The following is a 22888-nucleotide window of genomic DNA, read 5'->3' as shown; positions in this document are numbered from 1 at the left end:
TCTGTCTGTCTGTCTGTCTGTCTGAGGAGCCAGAGAAACCATAGAGATTTGATGCAATAGTTCAGTCTCATAAGAAGATGTGAAGATATGCTAGCTGTAGCATGCAGGCAAACATCTAATCCTTGTCTCTCCAGGGGCTGGCTGGAAAGCATTGATAGACAGCATCTGGCAATCTCCATGGTTTATCATTGTACCTTGGCTAATTTCAAACTACTAACATGGTGTCAACAAGTCTGGGGAATTCCTGAAACTGTAGCACTTGGCTCTGAGTCAGGAGCGGAGGCTCTGAGTGGCAGCTAAAGCCGAGAAAGTGTGTAGGGAGGTGAGATTGAGTAGGATCCGGGAGAGGAGCGAAATCAAACAGGAGGAAGGGGAGGAACTTTCCAGAGAGTAGAGCCAACGGGAGCCGCAGACGTACTGCTAGGTTCCCACCAAACACAGAGGCGATGCTGTTGGGGCTGTATCCCAGGGAATCACTACACTCTCGTGGACCCAGCTGCGCTCTTGGAAAGCAGCTCTATTTTCAAGTCCGTGGTACAAACCCCTCAGAACACTGGCATCTGGACTGCAACCCTGGCCCTGGTCTTTCTGTCCTCTTGTTCTGTTCTCTGCCCTTCACTGAACCTCAAAGCAATTTCCTCCAAAGGGAAACCTGTTGCCGGCATGTCCCTTCCCTTACAGACGATATACAGAAACTGAGCCCCACCGTCAGCGCCGGAAGCACTAAACCGATACACGTTTTAAATAGGATCTCACTATGGAGTCCAGGCTAGTCTCAAATTCTCAATCCTCCTGCCCCAGCTTTCCGAATTCTTTGACACAGCTGTACAATGTCACACACTGTTTCCTTTTCAAGGGCTATTACGTTCTTCCTCTGTCTGCTTCCCCTCCTGGTAGTACTGACCCTTTATCTGACCGTAAAGGACCACACCACACTAATTAGGAGTGGGAGCTAATTTAAAGATTATACTCTTTGAAGCAATACGGCCCTCCACGAAGAGGTTTGGTCTCGGTGCAAGCCACACGGGGTGCATCTGAAGACAATTGCCAGGACGCGATGTGGAACTCTTGCCAGCTCCTAAGGATGTCTCTCTCCGCAAGTCCTTATGAGGCCAACGGTTTATTTCATGGGGAATGAGAATCCTGTCTTAATGGCCTCAGCACTGAGGAATGTAGGAGACGTAACTATTTTTAATTTTTACTTTAACCCTCAGGCCGAAGCCCACGCCTTTGTGATTGTTTTCTGACTTAAATCGTCTCGGTTTCCTGTGGCGCAAAGCGGCGGAACCTGCTCCCCTCCTTGGGGAACGGGTTTTTTATTGAGTACAAACATCTTCCACTATCGTAAGGCTTTAACAACACCTATAAGTCATCCGCGCTTTATGTTATTCACTGACGTAAGTACCTCTGGATGCTGTGTGAGCCGAGTTAGTGTGGTTCTTCCAGGGGTCTCAGGCCGGCTATTCCCTTCCTTTCTTTTATTCCTTCGTTGATTCATGAGTCGTTCCAAATGCTCACTCATCCCATTGTTCAGACAGTGACAGACACTAACAGCAAAGGTGACTACGATGCAGCCTTGCGATAGTAATAACTAGCATTTGTTGATAACTCCTAGGCCAGGAGTGCTCCAAAGAGAATTCTGTATTATCTAATTTAACACAATCCACATAGGAGGTGAGAGCTGTTAAGAAGCTTATTAAATTTTTAAATGTGTAAATTGTGTGTCTGTGTGTGTTTGTGTGAGTGTGTGTGTGTGTGTGTGTAGTGTCTCTGTGTGTCTGTGGGTGTGTATACTTGAGGGACGTGTTTGATAATATCAGAGGTGTCAGATTCCCGGGAGCTGAAGTTACACGTGGTTGTGAGCTGCCAGATACGGGTCCTGGGAGCCAAGCTTGGGCCCTCTGCAAGAGCAGCATGTGCTCTCAATTACTGATCCATCTCTTTAGCCCCATTTTAAAATGAGGAAACGGAGACTGGGGGCTTCCATATCTCTAGGTGTGCCCATCGCTCATCGCAGATCTGGTCCAGAAATGCTAGAGTCGCTGTGTCCCAGGGAGCCCCGAGGGATGAGCACACGGGAGGACAAGAGACACCAGCTGAGCATCACAGCACCCGTGTGTGTCCAACTCACATGACGCAGGTGTACGTACATATTGGAGGTTTTTCTACATGGAAGAGAAGACAGGACGCATGTAGCTAAGAATAACGTGGCACAGAACAGTGCGTGGACTGATGGGTTATGTCCCTCCCTAAATTCTCATGCTGAACTCTCCCTAGTGGTATGTTAGGAGCTGGGGACACGTTAGGACTTGAAGGTGGAGCCTCACTGATGGGATTAGCGCTCTTAGGAAAGGGACTTGGAGCACTTGCAAGCCCCCTCCTACTGGACAATGAACAAAAGGAACCTGACTGATCCAGAATCCAGAACGTCATCAACGTTCAACTACTGCTGTGCTTTTGTGTGGTTGGAGTGTGAAGTTGCTGTTTTCACGCTGCCTCTTCAGCGTGTCTCTGTCCGGCTGGGCTTCTTTTCAGCTGAAATGAATTACGTCAGAGGAAGCTTCTCTCCTCTACCTATTGCCTCTTACTTACTTCCCACCTCACTGGAAGTAGAATGGGAAGCCCACCAAAAGAATGGCGCCATTTGCTCTTTTAGTTATAATAAAAATAGAGTGTAGGGGGGAAAATGGAGCCAGCTCTTCGTGGAAAGGTATCATGGTCTCTTGCTCTCCCATCAGGTAAGGAGACTGTGTTTACAGTTCAGACTTCTCCAAGAAGACCTGAGCAGTGAGTGGCCAAGCCTACATTTGAGCCCCTTCTTCCCAGCTGGTGACCTCCTGTGACTGACAGTACCGTCTGAGAGTCTGCAGAAACTTGCCGTGTTGAGGCTTAGGTTTAACAAATCCTTTAATCCAGATCAACTATTGTACATCGCCCTAGGGCCATCTATGGCTCCTCCTTTTTCCAGCCCTGCCCAGCCAGACTTTCTATCTCGTCTTCTTTAAGGTGAAGATGACTTATTTCCTGGGGAGGAGGAGGGTTGGGAAGCTGACAAATGACACACACAGCCCTAAAATTCATCGTTAGTTCTGCCGAACACCCTAAGCCCAGGTTATGCGGAAGTTCACGCTGTTCCGTCTGTATATTTCTCTCTTTGTGAATATGAAGGAGAGAGATTCTATTAGGTGGTCTACTCAGACCTTCTAGCAGGGCAATAAATGGGCAAGCTGGTTGATTTATCTCTCACTTCTTTCTCCGAGGAAGGGCTGTGCCTATGTGTCCACACATGTCTTGGGGAGGCCGGTGTACCTCAATGCATGGCTGTGGTTAGCGTGTTATTTCTATGTCAGTCTCTGCCTAAGGAAAAATGAAGATACTTTTATTTGGTCCTCATCACAGCCCTGAGAGGAGACACAGTCCTCCCACTTTATGGCTTAAGAATATCAGTTCCTGGAGGTTAAGTGCTGGAGTTGTGAGGTAAGCCCAGGAGCCCTGATAGCCAAGTCTGCTACTCCATCCGCATCTAGTGGGTTTATCTACAGAGAGTGTGGTGATCATTAAATTCATCTGGGAAAAACCCTGCATACTCAAGACCCGATTTTAAAGGAACAAATCTCCAGAAAGCTGAAGTGACTGGCCCCGGAAGCAGAGAAACAGTTTCCTGATTGCTTGATTCAATGTAACCATGTTTTTGAGATGACAGGCGAGGCACACCAGTCCTTCACCAAGCTGGTGGCTGTGAGAACTAAGTGGTAGAGAGATCGTCTGAGGGGGGAAGGATGTGGATGCTAGCTTCTGCTCAATTCCTGGTGAAAACACAACAGCCCGGCTTAGGGTTTGCACAACAGTATTTTCTCATGTTGTCCCTGCCACTTCTGTGTGCACAAACACGAGATGCCCCTTTCCAGAGGCACGTACTGGGTAGGTACCAAAGCCACAAGTTAACCTCAAGTTTCTTTGTTTTTTCTTCTCGCCCTGCTTCTCTTCTCTCTCACTTCCTTCCTTCCTTCCTTCCTTCCTTCCTTCCTTCCTTCCTTCCTTCCTTCCTTCCTTTTTCTTTCTTCCTTCTTTCCCTTTTTTCTCTTTCTTCCTTTTCTTCCTCCAATCTTTCCTTCCTTCCTTCCTTCCTTCCTTCCTTCTTTCCTTCTTTCCTTCCTTCCTTTCTAATTCCCTTTTTTCTTCTTTCTTTCTTGAGACAGGGCCTTATTAAGCCACTTTGGCTGCCTTGAAACTTGCTCTATAGACAAAGCTGGCCTCAAACTCACAGAGATATGTTTGCCTCTGACTACCAAGTGCTGGCATTAAAGGTGGGTGCCACCATGCCCAGCTAAACCTCGGGTCTTTAAACTCTCCTCATTGTTCCCCTCCCACAATGCTTTGGGAATTTACAAACAAATGTTTTCCCTCATGGTAAACCTCTTCTAAAACTTGGTATCCACGAAATAGCTTCTCACGCTTATCCGCTTTTTTTCCCCCAGTCTTACTCTGTATCGCCCACAAGCACTGTCCCCAGAAGGCTGGAAGAGAAGGGTACATTAGTGGTCTAACTGCCGCAACCCCAACAGCCATTTGTTTCCCCAGGCACAGTGGTTCCCTTTTCGATTCCCTTAAACCCAAATATTGGGCCAAGTCATCGCTCAGAGCATTTTCATCATCATCAGGAAGGAAAGAACCATCGACACACTCATTGATTAAGCAGCTCTAGGGAACGCGTACTATGCTCCTGGCTGCCACTGCTTGCGTTGGAGAAGATATAGGGCTGATTAAGAAATGCTTTCTCTCCTTCAAGGAGCTTACCCACATTAGCTGGTTCTCACTTCCGCCACCTGGGACAGACCTAGTGAGATGGAGGAGACTTACTGGGCTTGGCCTGGTGCGACCGTGCTGCAGTTTGCATTCTTATGACACGGGTTGTTTGATTCACAGACGTTGATCATGCTGCACCCCACTCCAGGTACAAAGTCGCGGTAATGCTCTTTACACTCGCAGTGAGACTTTAAGACGCAGGGAGAGAAGACCAAATTGGACTCTGGTTAGTTTCATCAGCTGCTGTTCTTTAAGCTCTGTGTAATATTCTCCCACACAAGCTAACAGCAAACAGGACTGAAGTGTGAGCTTCCCCAAAACCCTTGCCAAAGTTTCCCGAAATTTAAGTCATGGTTTTGTGACTTTCCTGTTAGAAAGCTCATAACTGTTGTGTGTAAAGTTTGGAGTTTTAGTTTTATTGTTTCCTGAACCTTAACCCCTGCCCCCACAATTCCCTTTAGACGGTTTGCAGGTCAGTAGAGGCTGTCATTCAGATGGGAGGCACGATTCCTCTAGAACACCAGTTTGCAGTGGAGGAGGAGACCTGGATGATCTCTAGAGAAACTTTTCGCTGTCACAAGAGGAGAACGGGCATATTAGGACCGAGATGCTGCTACGCACCTTATCCAACAAAGAATGCTGCGATTCAAAATATGCACAACACCAAGATAGAAAGTCCGAGGTGATGCAATGTCCTGCTTCTGTACAAAAACTGAGTTTTTCTTCGTCATGTGTAGCAATCCTCCACATGGACATGATGGGCGGGAGTGGCCACAGTCAGCATCCACTAAATACTTGATGGACATGTCTTACAGGGGGCAGGACTCTTTTGACTGTTCTCCCTTAGTAAGGTAGGTTCTAGGCCAGGGCATTTTTTTTTTAAAGTCACTTAAGGTCATAACATAATTCAGAGGGATAGTGTCTCACCCTGGATACCCCCAGTCCCTACAACCTGCCAGTGCTACTGGCTTTTGCTCAGTTCCCATCCTTTTGGACTCCCAGGGTCTCCCTTAATCTAAAAAGATAATTCCGAGATCAGAGAATTGAAGGGGGATGTTGATTGATCTGTATAACTTCGGTTAAACTAATCTAGTCTAATTTTGAATTCTATCCGCATCCTGTCCAGTGGTTTGGGTGACTGGGGCTCCTTTCTCTATTTCTGAACACATACATCATTGTGGTGGTATTTTGTTTTTGCTTTAACAATAAAGCTTGCCTGAAGATCAGAATGTGGAGCTAGCCACACTAGTTAGTCACAGAAGCCAGGCAGTGGTGGCACACGCCTTTACTCCCAGCACTCGGGAGACAGAGGCAGGCAGATTGCAGATCAATGTAAATTCAAGGCCACCCTGGGCTACACGAAATTGATCAGTCTCAAAGAGAAACAGAACCAGGTGGGTGATGGCTCACAACTTCAACCCCAGTACTTGGGAGTCATATGCCTTTAATCCCAGCACTAGGGAGGAGGAGATAAGTGGCTGGGTGGAGAGAAGAATAAAGACAGGAGGAGACAGGAGATCAAGGCATTCAGTCTGAGCACTCAGTCTGAGGACTCAGTAGAGGTAAGGACTCCTAGCTGACCACTCTGCTTCTCTGATCTTTCATCATTAACCCCGCTAATTGACTACAGGGTTTTAATCATTAAGACCAATTAGAAATTGCACTGCACATAAATTCCACGTGTTCTTAGCTCACCTGTCCAGGTCCATCGTATTTGCACACCGTAGACTTTGTAGAGCAGTTTCCAAAGTTTGTTTGGCAGGGGTCTACCGGAAGACACACTTGGCCATCCCCGCGGTAGCCTTTTTGGCACGAACAATGGTGGCGATTTGGTCCCAGGTAGGTACAACTCGCGTGAGGGTGGCAGACGCTTTTTAAACATGGGTTGATGGCTTGAGAGACAATGAGAGGTGGATAGTTAGCGCTCTCAGAGGCGGAGGAGCGAGAAACATGCCGCCAGGGAACAGTGGCTCAAACGTGTCATAGGCACAAAGGCAGTTGGGCCCTGTTCAGGAGGAAATGCAGACTTCAGTCCCATTTGACCACCCCGCTCCACCAAACAGATCACACGGGAACATCAGGGACTGTAACCGTGAATGCCGTGCTGACGTCATCTCTGTGTGTGCTTGGTTACAGAAGCAGCGTTGGCCAAGCTTTGAAGACCACCAAGCTTTCGGCCAGAGCTCTGTGTATCTCTCTCTGAACTATACAGAAACACAAGAGTAGGTTCCTACTCACGCTTGCAGTGTTGGCCGTCGCCTTGGTAACTGGGAAGGCATTTGCATTTGAGTTTGGTTTCGTCTTGGCTGGAAGGTGAGCATCTGGAGTTCTCTGGGCAGAGCAGGGCCGCACACTCAGGGATGGCTGCATAAGAAAGTGACAGAAGTCCTCCCATTAGCGGGATAAAGCGGTTTGTTGGCATGTTTGTTTTGACACGGGACCTCCTGTGACTCAGACTTTGAAAACTTGCTACGTAGTCATATTTTTTGAATTAGGGTCTCTCACTGAACTCGGAGCTAGGAGCTAGGCTTGTAGCCAGGAAGCCTCAACTATCCTCCTGTCGTCGGGTCCCCCAGTGCCTGAGTCCCATGTGCACAAGCCACACCCAACTCTGGGCGTTTGAAGTCAGGTCCTCAATGCTTACACAGCAAGGTCTCTGATCCATGGAGTTGCCTCCCCAGCTCTGGGACTTACTTTTAACCCCAACAACCACTAACAGGATGGCTGGGCAAAGATACTATGTCATGTAAAAAAATGTAGCTTAAGCTATGGAATTATGAATGACCCCAGGCTAGTAGGTCTTACGGCATGGGTCAGGTACATGTTTCCACTCTCCTTGTTTCTCCCAATAATTTAAATAATCCCAAAGTACTCATGGCTTTGATGTGGTTCCCTGGCACATGGCCTGAGGACCATTATGTTAAACCCTTGAAGTTTGTGTGTGTGTGTGTGTGTGTGTTTATTTCATATAGAAGCTGGCTGTTTATTTCATATAGAAGTTTAGGATGTAGCAAAATTTATTCATCCAAGTTCAACATTTAGATTATTTCCAGCTTGTTTTTTCTTACAAATGCTATGCTCTGGATGTATTGTTTTATGTGTTCTTATCTACCCATTCTCAGAATCCTCCCTTCAAGGTAAACTCCTAAAAGTCGGGCTACAGCGCTCCTCCCCCAGCTGGCAGGAATCCATGCCTTCCCTGCCATTCCTCTCTGCCCACACAGATTGTCATAATCCACGTGCAAACTGAGAAACAGAATGGGCAAGAAATCAAAACCGAACAAAGGCATGCTCCAGAGTGGTCATCCGACTTCAGTCTGGCTTTACGTGTTGGCGTGGTTACTTGCCAGTAGAGGGCGCTGGCGCGATAGTGTAGCAGGCAGGCTTAGCTCTGGGACGCGCGGGGCAAAGGGTTCAGTGTGGCGCCTCTGTCGTATTTGCCCTTGCGGCAGCTAACAATCCTCAGTGGGATGTCTGCCCAGGCGGTGCATCCAGAATGCGCCCTCCCTCCTTAATGCTGCATCTTTGGCATGGACCCAGTGCTCACTTTCCCACACCCCTCCCCACAGAGATACTGAACACTCTAGGTGAACCTGCCACCTGCACCCTGACACACCAGCCTCTCTCACCAGGTCCCTAGAGGGCTGCCCGTGACTTTCAGGAGACTGTGGACCAATGCCGACCTGGGCAAAACAGCCAATTTCTCTGCCTTTCAAGTCCTCCGCCCTACCGTGTCTAACAAGGCACGGGGATGGCTGCCTCCTTCCAGGTCCTTCCTTAGGACTCCAGGCGTCCTAGAGTTCTCTGAGGTTTCTTTCGCCAGCGTCCTCGTCTCCCACCATCTCCCCTTGTTTATCTCTCCCCTGCTCTTCATCTTCTAACTGGACCCAGCGTCATAGACTGTTTAAATAATTTCCCACGGATCCCAGCGCTTTGAACCCCCGTGCTATCTGCCATTCTGGTGCCCTTGGGCAAGTCACATAGGAAACAGTTCTCTTGCGGCTGTTCATGTGTTTCTGTAACTGAGAGCTTACTTTGTCTCCTTTAAGGACTAACTTAACAGGATAGACCCTCTTGGCCCCCCAGCCTGAATATTTCCCTCTCTACTCCCTTCCCTGTTTTGCTGCCTCCTTGCTCAGCCTTCCCACAGCACAGCTCTGGCCACAACACCCTCCCTCCCTTTTCTCTTCTCTTTAGCTTTTCTTTCTTTCTTTTTTTTTTTCACGTTTGCTTAATTTTTGGTCTCCTCTTACAACATTTGGCAATCCCTTCCACCCCCCCCCCCACGTGGAATACCCTCATCTCTTCGGTCTGGGGCAGCAGTGAGGAACCACAGTCACTTACGCTTGTCACACCTGGGTCCCCTGTACGCAGAGAAGCACTCACAGGTCCCGTCACCATTGAGCCCGCTGTTGCACACACCGTGGACACAGCTGCACACTGTGGGCAGAAGATGGGGTGGGGTCATAGCTCACAGAGATGGCTCCTAAGGACCCAGGAAGGGTCACGGTCTCAGGCAGCCCTTCCGAGACTCTGTACAACGAGGTGGAGGAACCTTCCAGAGAGGCCCAGTTTGAATCTTGGCTTCGTCTCTCTTTTATTCGAGTAAGGATTTTCAGTGCATGAGGTGGACCATAGCACCTGCGCTAACACTGTTAAGAAAGGAAATGGATCTTCAAGCATGGTTCTCTTCCCTACTGAGCTGTTGGCTTTGCCTTTGGATAGCCCTACCGCAGGACTTAAGAGTCTTGGTATGAAGAGAAGAGCTCCCCCTGTTGGCATCTGACATCTCTGTAAGCAAATCATACTTCTTGAAAGACAAGGGGCAATGCAAGGGTCAGAAAAGAAAAGTAACCCACTAGGGCCCGGAATGACTGTGTCCTGTCTTCTACTTAAAACAGATGGCTTCTCAGCCCAGTGAGAGGCCATGGATGACCAAGGAAGGGGCTTCGACAGAAACGGTCAACCCTCCAGTGTCCAGCTGGTGGCTCATCTGTTACACAGTTTACTCTCCAGCCAGCCCCCAGAATACTAAAACCACGAAGCCCATTGTGTGAGTTCTCTGTTGCTACTGTGACAAGCCATCCCGGGGAGGAGCCTGAAACAGTCCAAGTTCACTCCATAGTTCTGGAGGTGGGAAGTACGAAACATCACATCAGATTAAAATCAACGTTGCGGAAAGACTGTGTATCTTCTGGAATCTTCTATTTCCTTCCCTAGATTCTAGACAAATCCCATGTTTGTTTCCAGGCTCATGACCCCTTTCTTCACTTCCAGGTGAACTAAATCCTTCTCACACTTTTGTCTCTATGGTTACCTCCTCCATGCCCCCCCCCCCTTAACCAGACTGCACTCACCTGTCCATCAACAATCTCGTCACACCAAACCGACTGGTTAGCAGCCCTGACCCCTTCACAACCCTATTGTCCTCTGTCACGTAACTTGATATGCTCACAGCTCCCAGGATTAGGACATGGCTCTTTGTGGGGTAGGGGTCATTGCTCTGCCTACTGTACATGTTTTTGATACAGGTGAGTACATTTCATATAAGTTCAAATGAATCCCAATTACAAAGAGATACTTACTTAACGACAGCAAAAAAAAAAAAATATTAGAAACTTAGGAGCTACTAAGTTTAAAGTTTTCTGAACACCAAAAACTGCACCAAATCCTTCGTGTTCTGTGTCTGCATCTCCATCCTTGACATCCTGCTCACGGTCTAACTGGTCCTGTCCCTGACCGGGTCCTTCCCAAGCTTTGTCTAGACGGTTGCAGTAGCATCACGTGGCAGTGTCCCCAGTCTGCTGCCAGCCCATCCGCCACTGCATTTTACACGTTTGATTTCTAGGTGTACAGGATGAATCTGGTTCGTTCCTTTCCTTCTTTCACGATTAGCCAGTAAACTGCCTTGCTGAGAATACTGTGCTAATCACATGGTCTTCTGTCACCCTGGCTCCTTTACCCAGAAAATGACGTCAGCTTCCAGAGGTGCAGAGGACTAGAGGAGATTGTGGGTGGGAAACCTCTTTTTAGACTGTCGGGCACACAGTAAGGGCTGATTTAGGGGTTACATAGAGAGAGCGGGTTTTGCGCTGGGCTCCTGACAAGGCACCGAGCATCTCTGGTGCGGGCGGCAGAGAGGAAAGCCGCTGGCGGATGTAACTCTGAACCACAACAGCCTGGTAAAGGAGCGTCCTGGCAGCAGGGAAAAGTCAGCGTTAAAAACAGACGATTCCTGGTGGAGCTGCCCCACTTTCAGGCAGGAGTGCCCCCTCCTGGGAGCAACACCCCATGGGGTGAGACCACACCGGCATCCAGAGGAGTTTGCGAGCTCCTCGGGCCTCGTGTTGGGGCATCGCCAGTTGCCATGGTTACCCATTCCTTCGCCCACCTAACATGTGCTTCCATGGGACACAGTAAGAGCCTGGCTGTGTTGTCACCCCGAGGGGCTAGATAACAGTCCTGGAGCCAGAGCTCCGCCAGGGTTCAATCCTTTCACCTGTGACCTTTGGAAATTGTGCTTCTGGGTCAGGATAGTGTCACTGGGGTCACTCATTCATTTGTTCAAGAGGCTGACAAAGAGCTGCGTCCCCTGCAGTCAACCCTATAGAAGCTGCCGGAGAGAAAAAGCCAATGGAGTCTTGCCTTCAACAAGCCCATGGGTCAGAATGAGGATGCCTTCTCTCCGCAGCCAGAGAAATATATTGTGGGACATGCCAAAGAACTTACTGGGCTGAAGTATTTATGTGTTTATAGATTTTCTTGCAAAAAAAAAAAATTTCTGAGATGTGCCATATAACCCTGTGATCCCCCTCCTGGGTGAATTCCTAGACTCCATGTCCTACCCCAGAGACACTTGCTCAGCCATGTTTATTGCAGCTCCACTCTCAGAGTGAGGACATGGAACCAACCTAGCTGCCCATCAACACAAGACTGTGCAATGAAAGTGTACATATACACTTTCTGCCTCCCAAGCTATGGGCTGCACCAACCTCTCAGCTAACACTCCACTTGCGTGATCTTTGTTACAGCAACGGAAAACTAAGACAATCAGTATCTTAAAACAACACAAATCCATACATTGCTGGAGGCCAGAAATAACCCCTGTTAAAAACTGAATTAACCCTCCCCGGGGACTTGAAACCCTCACAATGCATTAAATGGACAAAAATCAGCCAGACCTACCTGAGGAACAATTGGGCCCAAACATGTTGTCAGCTGCACAGGTTTCACAGGCTGTCCCACGAAAGCCGGCCTGCAAAACACAGGTGGATGACATCAGACTCAAGGCCATCCCAAGGAACTCCTATGCTAGCCAGAAAGCCCATGGACAGCCCACTGATGGTCTGGCCTGCATTTGCCTCTCTAATATGTCTTTCCCCTGGGACCTTCTTTCCTCAGGCCTCTTGAAGTCTTCGTCTATGTCCAGCTCTGTTTTTGTTTTCTAAATTTTCTTTTGCTAAAGGTCTAGAGCTCTAGAGAAGAAAGCCACCAGCCCAACCATGTATAAGCAGATGGTAAGTGCCAACAGCCTGTTCACAATCTTACCCAAGGGTGGCGCCAAAACACTTCCAGGGCTGTTCTGAAGGGAGATGAACTCAGTCCCCTTTAGAAGGAGTTGTGTTTAATTCTCCCACAGTTTGAGATTCACGAGTCAATTGTGTTAGATAAAGAAATCCTTCAAAAGCCACAGGCCCGTGGTCAGCCCTGGGTAGCCTAGCAGCTCACAGTAGCAAGATGTGACAACTTTGTAGCCATAGATGGATTCATAAGATAGTTTTATAGACGTGACCTCAGTGGGTCAGTCCTCCGGTTGACAGGCAGATGTAAAGGTGAGAGGCTGTCTTGTTTCACATTGCAAATTCAATTTATTAACACTGTTTACTCTCAGTGACTTCTATTGTGGGGCTGTAATAGAGGTGGATTAAAGGTAGGAAGGAGGAGGCAGCATGTCAGGGGTGGAGCAGCTCTCTGAACTTACTCGGCAGGAGCAGCTTCCAGTTCCTTCCATGCCTTCATCGCAAGTGCCTCTGCCATTGCACGGTGACTCTGCTCCTCCTGGGCACTCTGGAATCATCAAACAGATGAGATTTCTTCATTCATTCCAGACTGGGCAAATAAAGGCATGCTGCAAAGGCATGCACCTACGGGCACGTGCCACTTAGTGTGTTAGTTACCAGGGACAAACACACACACACACACACACACACACACACACAACAAAAAAACAACTGAAGATCCTGTTGGTCTGATCCCAAGCTGGAAGCCCCCTGGACCTACACAGTGAGTTCAAGGTCATCATGAATCACGCAGAAAGATTTCGTTCTTTTAAAAACTGAAACCGCCCCTGGCTTCCAATCTCTATATGTCATCTCTTTTTTTCCTGTGAGCTTCTGTCACACTGCATTACAGCTAAGATGGCCCTCACCAGAGCCGAGCCCCTGCCAACCCTATGCCTCAACTCCAGGTCTGTCAGCTAAACAAGCTTCTCTTTTTTATACAGTTAGGCTGCCTCCGGGGGCTTTGTTCTAGTAACAAAACCAGCCGGCCACATAGGGGCAGGACGCGAATATCCAGACCACAGAAGCAGTTCTTAAGTAAAGTGACTTCTAAAGACAGAGAAAGGCTGTTCTCTGTAAGATGCTAATGGCTCTCTCAGGACGTTACTGCGATGGACCCTCAGCGAGCAACCAGACAGGCCAGGACCATGACACAGGTGGCAGAAATGTTTGCACCGTGAGGGGAAAAGAAGCTGTCTGGTCCATGTGACACTGACAGTCAGTTTTGAAAATGAGATGTTGGTATATTAGTATCGCCTCTATCCCTTGAAGAAAAACTGAAAGAAAGGAAGGGAGGGTGGAAGAAGAGAAGGAAGAAAGGAAAGAGAAGAGAGAGAAAAGGCTTGTCTAGATTGTTCAGCCACTGGTAATGTGAGGGACTGGCGACTGGAATCTTCTGAACTGGGATCCCAGCTGAGCTTTGCTAACCACGCCCTCTCTCGCCTCAGCATAGCTCGCGTCTGGCTCTGAGGTAAAGTTCCACGCTGTTCCCCTCAGCACAGCTCGCGTCTGGCTCTGAGGTAAAGTTCCACGCTGTTCCCCTCAGCACAGCTCGCGTCTGGCTCTGAGGTTCCTCTGAGGTTCCGTTCCACGCTGTTCCCCTCGGCATAGCTCGCGTCTGACTCTGAGGTAAAGTTCCACGGTGTTCCACTCAGCACAGCTCGCGTATGGCTCTGAGGTAAAGTTCCACGCTGTTCCACTCAGCGTAGCTCGCGTCTGGCTCTGAGGTTCAGTTCCACGCTGTTCCACTCAGCACAGCTCGCTTCTGGCTCTGAGGTAAAATTCCACATTGTTCCCCTTGGTATAGCTCGCGTCTGGCTCTGAGGTAAAGTTCCACGCTGTTCCCCCAGCAGAGTGCTCTTGGGACTGGAAAGCTAGGTTACAGTAATGCAAAACTCTAAGATTACGAGTGGATACTGTGGTATTTTCTCTCTTTAGGGTTGTCATGATAACAGTTAACAATGCTCAGGAAAAAAAAATCGAGGAAAGGAAAAGATAAGTGAGGGGGTGCGTAGACCTGTCTCCGTCGGGAGGGCAAGGTTTGGGGCCTCAGCTGAGGTTGCTGCTCTGCAGGTCAGCTGAGCACTGGCTGAGGGCGGCCTGTGCCCGCAGCTCCCCCTACTGGATATTTTCAGGATTTATTCCACACAGTCTAATTTTGAGAGGACAGATTGGTTTCCACTGGCCTCAATGGACAGGGACGGCCAGATCGCAAAAGCAAGGCCTTGCTAAAGCTATTACCCTTTGCCTGAAGAAGACCAGCTGAAGGTGAAGATGGAGAGGAGAGAGGCACAGAGATTTCTTAAGCTGGTACCACGAAAACCCTCGGGACATGTGTGTATATCCACATGAGGCTTTGCATACGATCTCTCCTGGTCTGGGATAAGTCCATTTACCCCTGACATGGCTAAGGATGCCAGGGCTTCATCAGAGGCAAAAACCTACAAAGAAAACTTAAGAAAATACAAGTATATGGTCTGGTGAAGTGCTGGCTGCCAAGCCTGCGCCCGAATTTAATTTCTGGAACCTACGTGATGGAGGGAGAAAACGGATTCCTGAAAGTTGTTCTCTGAGTCCCACATGTGATTCACCACACACACACACACACACACACACACTCACACACACACACTCACACACACACACACACACTCACACACGCACACACGCGCGCGCACACACACTCACACACACGCACACACGCACTCACACTCACACACTCACACGCACACACATACACACACTCACACACTCTCACACACACTCAGTCACACACTCACATATTCACACACACACACTCACACACTCACACACACTCACACACTCTCACACACACACAGACACACTCACACACAGACACACTCACACACAGACACACTCACACAGACACACTCACACAGACACACACACTCACACACACTCACACACACACACACTCTCTCACACACACTCCTCCCCACAATACACATATACACCCCCACAAGCACACACTTATACACATATACACCCACGCACATATTCACACACACTCACAAACATATACACACACATGTACACATAAACACATACCCACACTCTCTCTCACACACATCTATACCCCCTACTCCCACATCTAAGAAACATAAAAGATATAAGTCTATCAAACACCAAACCAAAGTAAAATTTACAATATTTGAAGCCAATAAAAGCTAGGCATGAGTAATGAAGAGAAAAACTAGTTAATTAAAACCAACAGAAAGGATGCCTGTGTCAGACAAAGACTGAGAAAATGACAATTCTATGCCATATGTTCAAGAGGGACAGAAAGGAAAAGCGTGTTAGGGAAAGACATAAATAAAACCCGAGCCGAAAGCTTCCAGGCAAAAGCACAGCCTTTGAGTCAAATCCTCTCCAATTCGTGGTTACTCGAACGCTGACAACAACATGTTCGACCTACAGACAAACAGCGAAGACAAAAATGAAACAGGGGAAATGCTGGACACAGCAAGGGAACATGAATGAGCTGCAGGACAGTGTCCAGGGGAAAAGAGAAAAGACATGGACATTTTAAATTCACATTTCCCAGACATAACGGAGATGCTAACATCCAGTTCCCAGCACACAAAAAACCTTGAGCAAAGTCCACGCGATGAAACTCTCACACACCGCCACAGAACTCCTTCAAATCAGGGAGAACATCTTACAAGCAGTCAGAGTCAACGTGCGGATAAAAGAGTAGTTACCATGACAACGGCTTCTGTGTGTTGGGCTCGCTTCCACATAGAGGACAGTGGAATATTTATCTTTAAAACACAGAGCCACCGTGGCCAATCTAAAACCCCACCTCAAACTACAGTGTCTGTAAGAACAAAGGCACCCTTGCCAATGTAAAACCCCACCTAAAACAACAGTGTCTGTAAGAACAAAGGCACGACAGGGACTTTTTTTTTTCAGTTATACAAAAGCTGAAAGAGAAATGCCATTAACTGGCCAGGAAGAAGCGAACTGTCAGCAGACAGAGATCTAGAGCCACACAGAGGGATGGAAGATGCTGGAAGGTGTCGTTATGAGCTTAGGTGTAAAATCGCCTCCCGGTATTCTAAGCCATTTGAAGAATGGCTGGTGAAGGCCAGACTGTTGGTGCCGTGCTGGGGGGCTCTGGCACGCTGCCGGAAGGGGCAGCAAATTAGAGCAGCAAGCCTGGGATTCAGAGCCGGAAGGTGTGATGCTGTGGAGGCCTGGGCACAGGGTGGCGTCGTATGAAGGCAGACAGCAAAAAAATGAACGGCGTTTTTATACACACCTAGAAGCGAAGGCTTAACTCCCCAAACTAAACAGTACAGCAGGTACGTGAATAGTGGAGAAGACAAAGCGGGATTATAGGAGATAATCAGAAGGACGACAAAGGAGACGAAGCAACAGAGTGCACACAGCATCAAGCGCAGGAAGTAGTGGATGCCAGTCTGCCGGATTACGTGGAAAATGTCTGAACACCTTAGCTGAAGGGCGTGGGCTACCACACTGGATGACAAGTGAAGAACTGGACCTGGGAGGTGGCTCGGTGGAAGAGGCTCTCGCCTCGAAGAGTGAGGGCTGGAGTTCAGATCCTTTGAACCCATACACATGACAGACAGAGACAGCGGCCTCAGGGCAAACTGGCTGGCTAGACTATCTGCATGGGTGATGCCTGGATTAGCGGAGAGGCTCTGCCTCAGTGGTGGGGAGCAGCTGAGGAAGACTCCCAACATCTCCATGTTCATCTCCACATAGCTGTGCTCACCCATGCAGACACCAGTGCAGACCACACGCACGTGCAGGCGCAGGCGCGCGCGCGCGCGCACACACACACACACACACACACACACACACACACATACTGGGGGAAAGAAAGATAAGTTTTTTTAAAAAAAGATTAAGTGAATACATCCTGCTAGGTAAGAATTTTACTGTAAGTAAATTATGGCTGCAGAATCCATGAGAAAATGTGCCTTAGAATGGGCGTGTGCCTCAGTGTCAGGTTAGGAGAAGGTAACCAGTGTTCTCGTCAGTACTGATCTTTCTTCGGTGAACATGGTGTCTTTTTTCTGTAGTTTATACCACTGGCCTGGAAACAGTTCTCAGAGTCAGAAACTGTTGTTGATGTATTTATTGTAGTGCACAGGGCCAGTTCCAGGGCCCTGTTCACACCGGACACACACTCTACCATCTAAGCTACGTTTCTCTCCCGACATGTGTATATTTAAACATTTCCTACCTTTGGTCTCTGTATCTCCGCATGTTAAGTGCTGTGATATCACTGTGCCTGAATGTGAGTGTCTGGAAAGAATTCAGTGTTTAATCAGCTGTTTAGCAAATTAGAACTGTGCCAGCCAGGAGCCAAATGTAGTTTTTAAAAGGGTTTCTTTATTCATCTGCTTCTATTTGATGATGCTCCTGATATCTATCATCTACCTATCACTATCTGTGTTCATTCAATCAATCGACCTACCTATTCACTTATCATCTATCTATCATCAATCAATCATCTATCTATCATCTATCTATATCTATCTACTGTCTACATTTATCATCTGTCTATCATCTATCTATCTATCTATCTATCTATCTATCTATCTATCTATCTATCTATCTATCATCTAACTGTCATCAGGCATCTGTGTAGTTATTTATCATTTATTGTGCACCTCTCTCTCTCTCTCTCATCTATCCATGTACGTTTTTGGCACAGAGGTGGAACTCAGGCCCTTGTGTATGCTAGGAAGCCTTCTGACACTGATCCACACTCCCAGTCCTTGCCTTCTGTTTATTATTATTATTATTATGGTTCTTATTCTCCTTCTAGATCCTGAACATTGTATGCACTATCCCCTGCAGCCAACATGGACTGGTTATTATTATCATTTTATCTGAAAGGAAACTGAGGCACAGAGGGCCGGATAACGAAGCCACACATCCGGGAGCTTTCCAGAGGACTCTGGCTGGTTCTGACTTCAGCTGTGATGACTTCTCTGCATGGTTGTTTATCTAGACCTTTCCCTAGTTTGCGGGTTTTTTCCGAATCACTGACTCAGCCAATCGATTCATATACTGCTTGTTAAGTGTTTAGTGTGGCTTTCTCTGCTGGTAATGGTTTATCTTTGTGTTTTCAGGAGAAACTAAATAAAATAAGGTTTAGCCAGGACAGAAGGGACCAACAGGCAAGGCTTACTTCTAGAGGAGACTCAGTCAGGGTCGGTCTTTAATGAGTGGTCTTCCATTGCTCAGGCCACTGGCCTTCCGGATGTTTGCCTTCAGCTGTGCTGAGCATGAAGGCCAGGTGGAAATGTTTGTCCCTGAGGGGCTTTCCTAAAGCCCCAGCATCAACCACTCTGCAGGAAATGAGACATTTTTCTCTGTAGGAACTGCTTTCTCCTGATCCAGTTTACGGCTCACTCGTTTGAACACTTGTTAGGGAATGTGTCCCCCACAGATTCGGTGTCAAATCCCTTACTTCGGTGTGATAGTGCCAGGGGGCAGGGCCTTTTGGAAGTGATTAGGCAGGCAACAGGGCATGGGGCAGGATCTTCAAGGTCATGACCTTCTCTCCTGGGATCCTTGTACAACTGATTCCTCACACTGATCCTTGTGTTAGTCTCTCTTGCTCACCTGTGATGTACAGGGTTTGTGGACTATGGCATACGTGACCTGAGGCAAGCCTAACCTATGTGTGACTATGAGCAGCATACAGTAGGTGATCAATAAATGCTTGCTTTTGATGGCTTGGCCAATCCTGAAAGGAGCTTTGGAAAAAAAAGGTAGCAGGAATATGGGGGTATAAAAAGCCCTCATTTGATAACCTACGTGGGATCTTTCAATGACACATGAAAACTACTTATTAAAGCAAAAGCAAGCATTTATTTCCTGCATCTGAAATCAATCATTCCGCGTCACCTGGGGGCCCCACTGAGAACACGGATAGCAAAATCGGCCTTCTCAGCAACCCTGCCTGAGAGAGCAGGCATAGAATTCGCTTCAGGGGCACATTTTGTGGTGTCTTGTGGGGCTGAAGTAGCTGATGAGACAATTTTAGGTCATTATCAAGGTTCTCTTCAGTCACTACTGGTGGGTGGCCTCTGGGTCAAGGCTTTTATTGTAAACTGTCAGCAAACCACCAGCTGGGCTGTTGCCTTAAAATAAGATAATGTCTTTCTTGCCCAGCAAGAGACGGGCGTCCTCCCTGGAGCCTTATCTCCTAAGGGGTTGTTGAGCCCAGGCAGCTTTAGCTCGCTGTGCAGCAGTAGCTGAAGACATGTCCTGATATTCCAAACATCGCTCTAGCTGGAACTGTCTGCCTGGAAAACAGACGCCAGCTAAGTTCCTCCGTTATTTATCCCACAGAGCTTATACAATTTGGCAGAAGAGAACGACTCTTGACCCACAGATCTGTTTTGTATTTGCACAGCATGTGGTGCCTAGCAAGGTCTATGGAGTGGGAAGGGAACTAGGGGAGTGTAAACACCAGGGCAAAAACCGGTCTCGTGGTGGAATATCACAATGCTGAGCTGGAAAGAGAAAAACTGAAATCCTTTCTCCTTTGGGGGCTGAAGAGATGGCCCCACGGCTAAGAGTGCTTACTGCTTCTGCAGAGGACCTGGGCTCTGTTCCCAGAACCCTTACCTGGGTGCTCACAACCACCTGTAACTCCAGTTCCAGGGGGGGATCCAACACCCTCTTCTGGCCTCTGTGGGCATCTACATGCATGTGGTGTGCATAAATTCTAACAGACGAACACACATGCCTGTATAACACATATAACATACGAACAAGCATACACATACAATTAACCAAATCTTGAAGAGGCCGTTTCTCTTTGAAGTGGATTGCTAGGATCACAGCCAAGCTTTGATGTGTGTGACTCCTCTGCCCACGTTCAAATTCTGCTACTTGAGCTGTACAAAAACTTTGCATTCATGACTAAATTTGAATAAAGGGCGGACTCCATGTCAGGTAGGATATTAGCTACTCAGTGCCAGATGCAGTGGTGCAGGTCTGTAAGCTGACCAGCCTGGAGGCGGAGGCACAAAGATTGCCTGGGCTTCAAGGCCAGCCTGGGCTATACAATGAGGGCTAGATAGCCTGAGCTACAGAGCGAGATTCTTTTCCAGTGTGATTAAGTTTCCTAGTTAAAAATATGATTCTCTATTCACATGTCTGGAAAAGTGGCAGCAATTTTAATTAGGGTGAATCAGATAGAATTGAAATAAAAGCGTCTTCTCTGGTAGGAAGCTATTTTTCCCCTCGGTGAGAGTGCATGCCTTATTCTTATTTTTAGAAGATGATGGGTAATTTGTTTTTTCCCCCTTACTTTGCTTTTGGTGTTTTCTGAGCTTGCAGGACTGATCAGTTATCTCCAGAACCAGACATGATAGAAGCACTTTTCACAGTTAGCCAGGGATGCTGCGGATGGATATGGATGTGCTTGTTGTCACATCGTAAAGGAAGCGGGAACCCCTTCTGCCTCCAAGGCAAGGTCACAAGGGGGATGGGAGCATGCTTCCTCAGACTAGAGGGATGGACCTGTGTCAGCAGCCCCGAACTGGCCTTGTCCTTGCGGAAGTGTAAAGCGATAGTCAAGATCAGGCCTGTCATGGTCACAAGTGGGCATGGTTAAAGCAGGCGGTAAAGGAAAGGAATTATCTTCTTCCTGAGCTGAGGGAAGGAAGGAAGGAAGCCTTTTGTGACACTTGGCATGTTTGGGACATGAAGATAAAGGGAAGTACCCTTTGGCCTCACTGGTGAACAACAGAATTGATGAGAGGCATCCATTTTCATGTTTTGCCTCTCTGGCCATGGACCTGCTCTCAGAGGAAATGCCTGAGCATTCACAAAAGAGTTTTTTTTTTTAATTTATTTTAGCACTGTTGATCCTGGTGGAGAACCCTGCCATATTTGCTAGCACATGGCACAACATGACAGCTGCTAAGGATCTGAGTCTTTCTTGCAGCTCGAGTTGTAGAGGATGCCAACAGTGAATACAAGGGTTCAGAGATTGGAACCATTTTATTTATTTTAAATATGCATTTTAAATATTCTCTCACGTAGCCCAGATGTAGCCTGCCATCTTCCCATTGCACATGCCGTACTAACTTTCCTGGTCCATCTCAGACAAGGCTTGTTCTTGTCCACTCCATGGCCAGTCAATAGTGACATCGCTTTAGTTCTTATGAGGCAGAAAGGCAAAAGCGAATATAGAGGCTCTTCCTGGTCTATCAGGAGGGCGATGAGGTTTTGATAATGGATAAAGACAATGGCAACATTCTTTGAGACGCTGTGATGAAGCTTCTTCTTAAGAAAAGTTATGTTTGGTGTCATAACTGCCCAATGTTCTCTCCTCGAACATTGCCTTTTCATATATGCATATACATACATATGTGTTACATCTACACATAAACATATGATCTCCATGATACATGTGTATATGATATATGTATGTTTTCCCAATTGTATCTTTTTGTGATTTATAAAAGTTCTTTATTTTCTTTTGTTCTTTCATTGTCTCCTTTTCTCTTTGGAGACAGGATCTTGCTATATATCTTAGGTTGGTGTAAAATTTGTTTTGCAGCCCAGGTCAGCCTTGAAATCATGATTCTCTTGCCCCTCAGTCTCTGGAGTACTGGAATTATAGGAATAGGCCAGTAGGCTTGGTTCCAAGGGATTATTCTGAAGAGAGCTCACTAACTGTAGCAAGCAGATTCCTGCCTAAAAGCTGATGGGGAAAGAGAGATTTTCTACATGTCTCGAAATCATATACACATTCTTCTATCACTGGCCTTCCTTCCTGTCATATTTCCATGAACCGGAGAAGCAAGTTTCAAAATCCGAAGACGGTGTCACTTACCCATGCAGTCTGGGCCCCAGTGGCCTGGGCAGCATTGAGGTTGTAGGTAGTCCTTCCTACATATATGTTGGCATCCCGGGACAGACAGAGAGTATGCATTGATCTCAATCGAATACCTTGGAGAATTACAAGCACATGCATCAGTTAACCCATGAATTCCCTGAGGGAGGGCATGTTTTTCATGACTCTCCTCTCCTATTAAGAGCCTACCAAAGTTCAAGGTTAAAATTACGTGGCTTCCTACAAAGAATGTTTTGTACTCTTCTGATAAGGGCCAAGAAGAGCACTTGGTTGTATGCACCCCAGCTGCAATTATTACTACCACACACACACACACACCACACGTGCACGCTGGCACACATGTGTGCACACCAAGATTTTTCATGAATGCTGCTCATTTTAGAGTGGAAGACTGGCCTGTCGTTCATTTATGCTAGAACAAACAAACAAATAAAAAACTCGATTGGCTCTTTTGTTTTATTTTACTTTGTATTTTTGATGTTTTAAGGAATCACTGTATAGAGGTATAATTAACATACAAATGCTGAACCTTTTTAATGCATACAACTCAATGAGCTGAGAGGTCAGCACACCTGCAGCATGTGACGTCAGCCCTTAGAGGTCAGGACACCTGCAACACGTGACGTCAGCCCTTAGAGGTCAGGAC

General features: G+C 47.4%; 1 protein-coding gene across 1 annotated transcript in view; it reads right to left on the bottom strand.

The window, feature by feature from the left end:
* The window catches only part of Stab2 (stabilin 2), a 135569-nt gene that overhangs the window by 107787 nt on the left and 4894 nt on the right, over positions 1-22888 (bottom strand). The window contains exons 3-9 of the mRNA XM_026784626.1: positions 22222-22337; positions 12788-12873; positions 11992-12061; positions 9151-9246; positions 7045-7170; positions 6502-6698; positions 4861-4994 (exon numbers count right to left, since the gene is read on the bottom strand). Of these exons, the coding sequence (XP_026640427.1) occupies positions 4861-4994; positions 6502-6698; positions 7045-7170; positions 9151-9246; positions 11992-12061; positions 12788-12873; positions 22222-22337 (825 nt within the window). The remainder of the gene's footprint in view (positions 1-4860; positions 4995-6501; positions 6699-7044; positions 7171-9150; positions 9247-11991; positions 12062-12787; positions 12874-22221; positions 22338-22888) is intronic.

The sequence above is a fragment of the Microtus ochrogaster genome, chromosome 24 (assembly GCF_000317375.1).
Source record: "Microtus ochrogaster isolate Prairie Vole_2 chromosome 24, MicOch1.0, whole genome shotgun sequence".
Classification (NCBI taxonomy): domain Eukaryota; kingdom Metazoa; phylum Chordata; class Mammalia; order Rodentia; family Cricetidae; genus Microtus; species Microtus ochrogaster.
The sequence above is the reverse complement of the archived record's forward strand: the minus strand, read 5'-3'. Positions and strand labels throughout refer to the sequence as shown.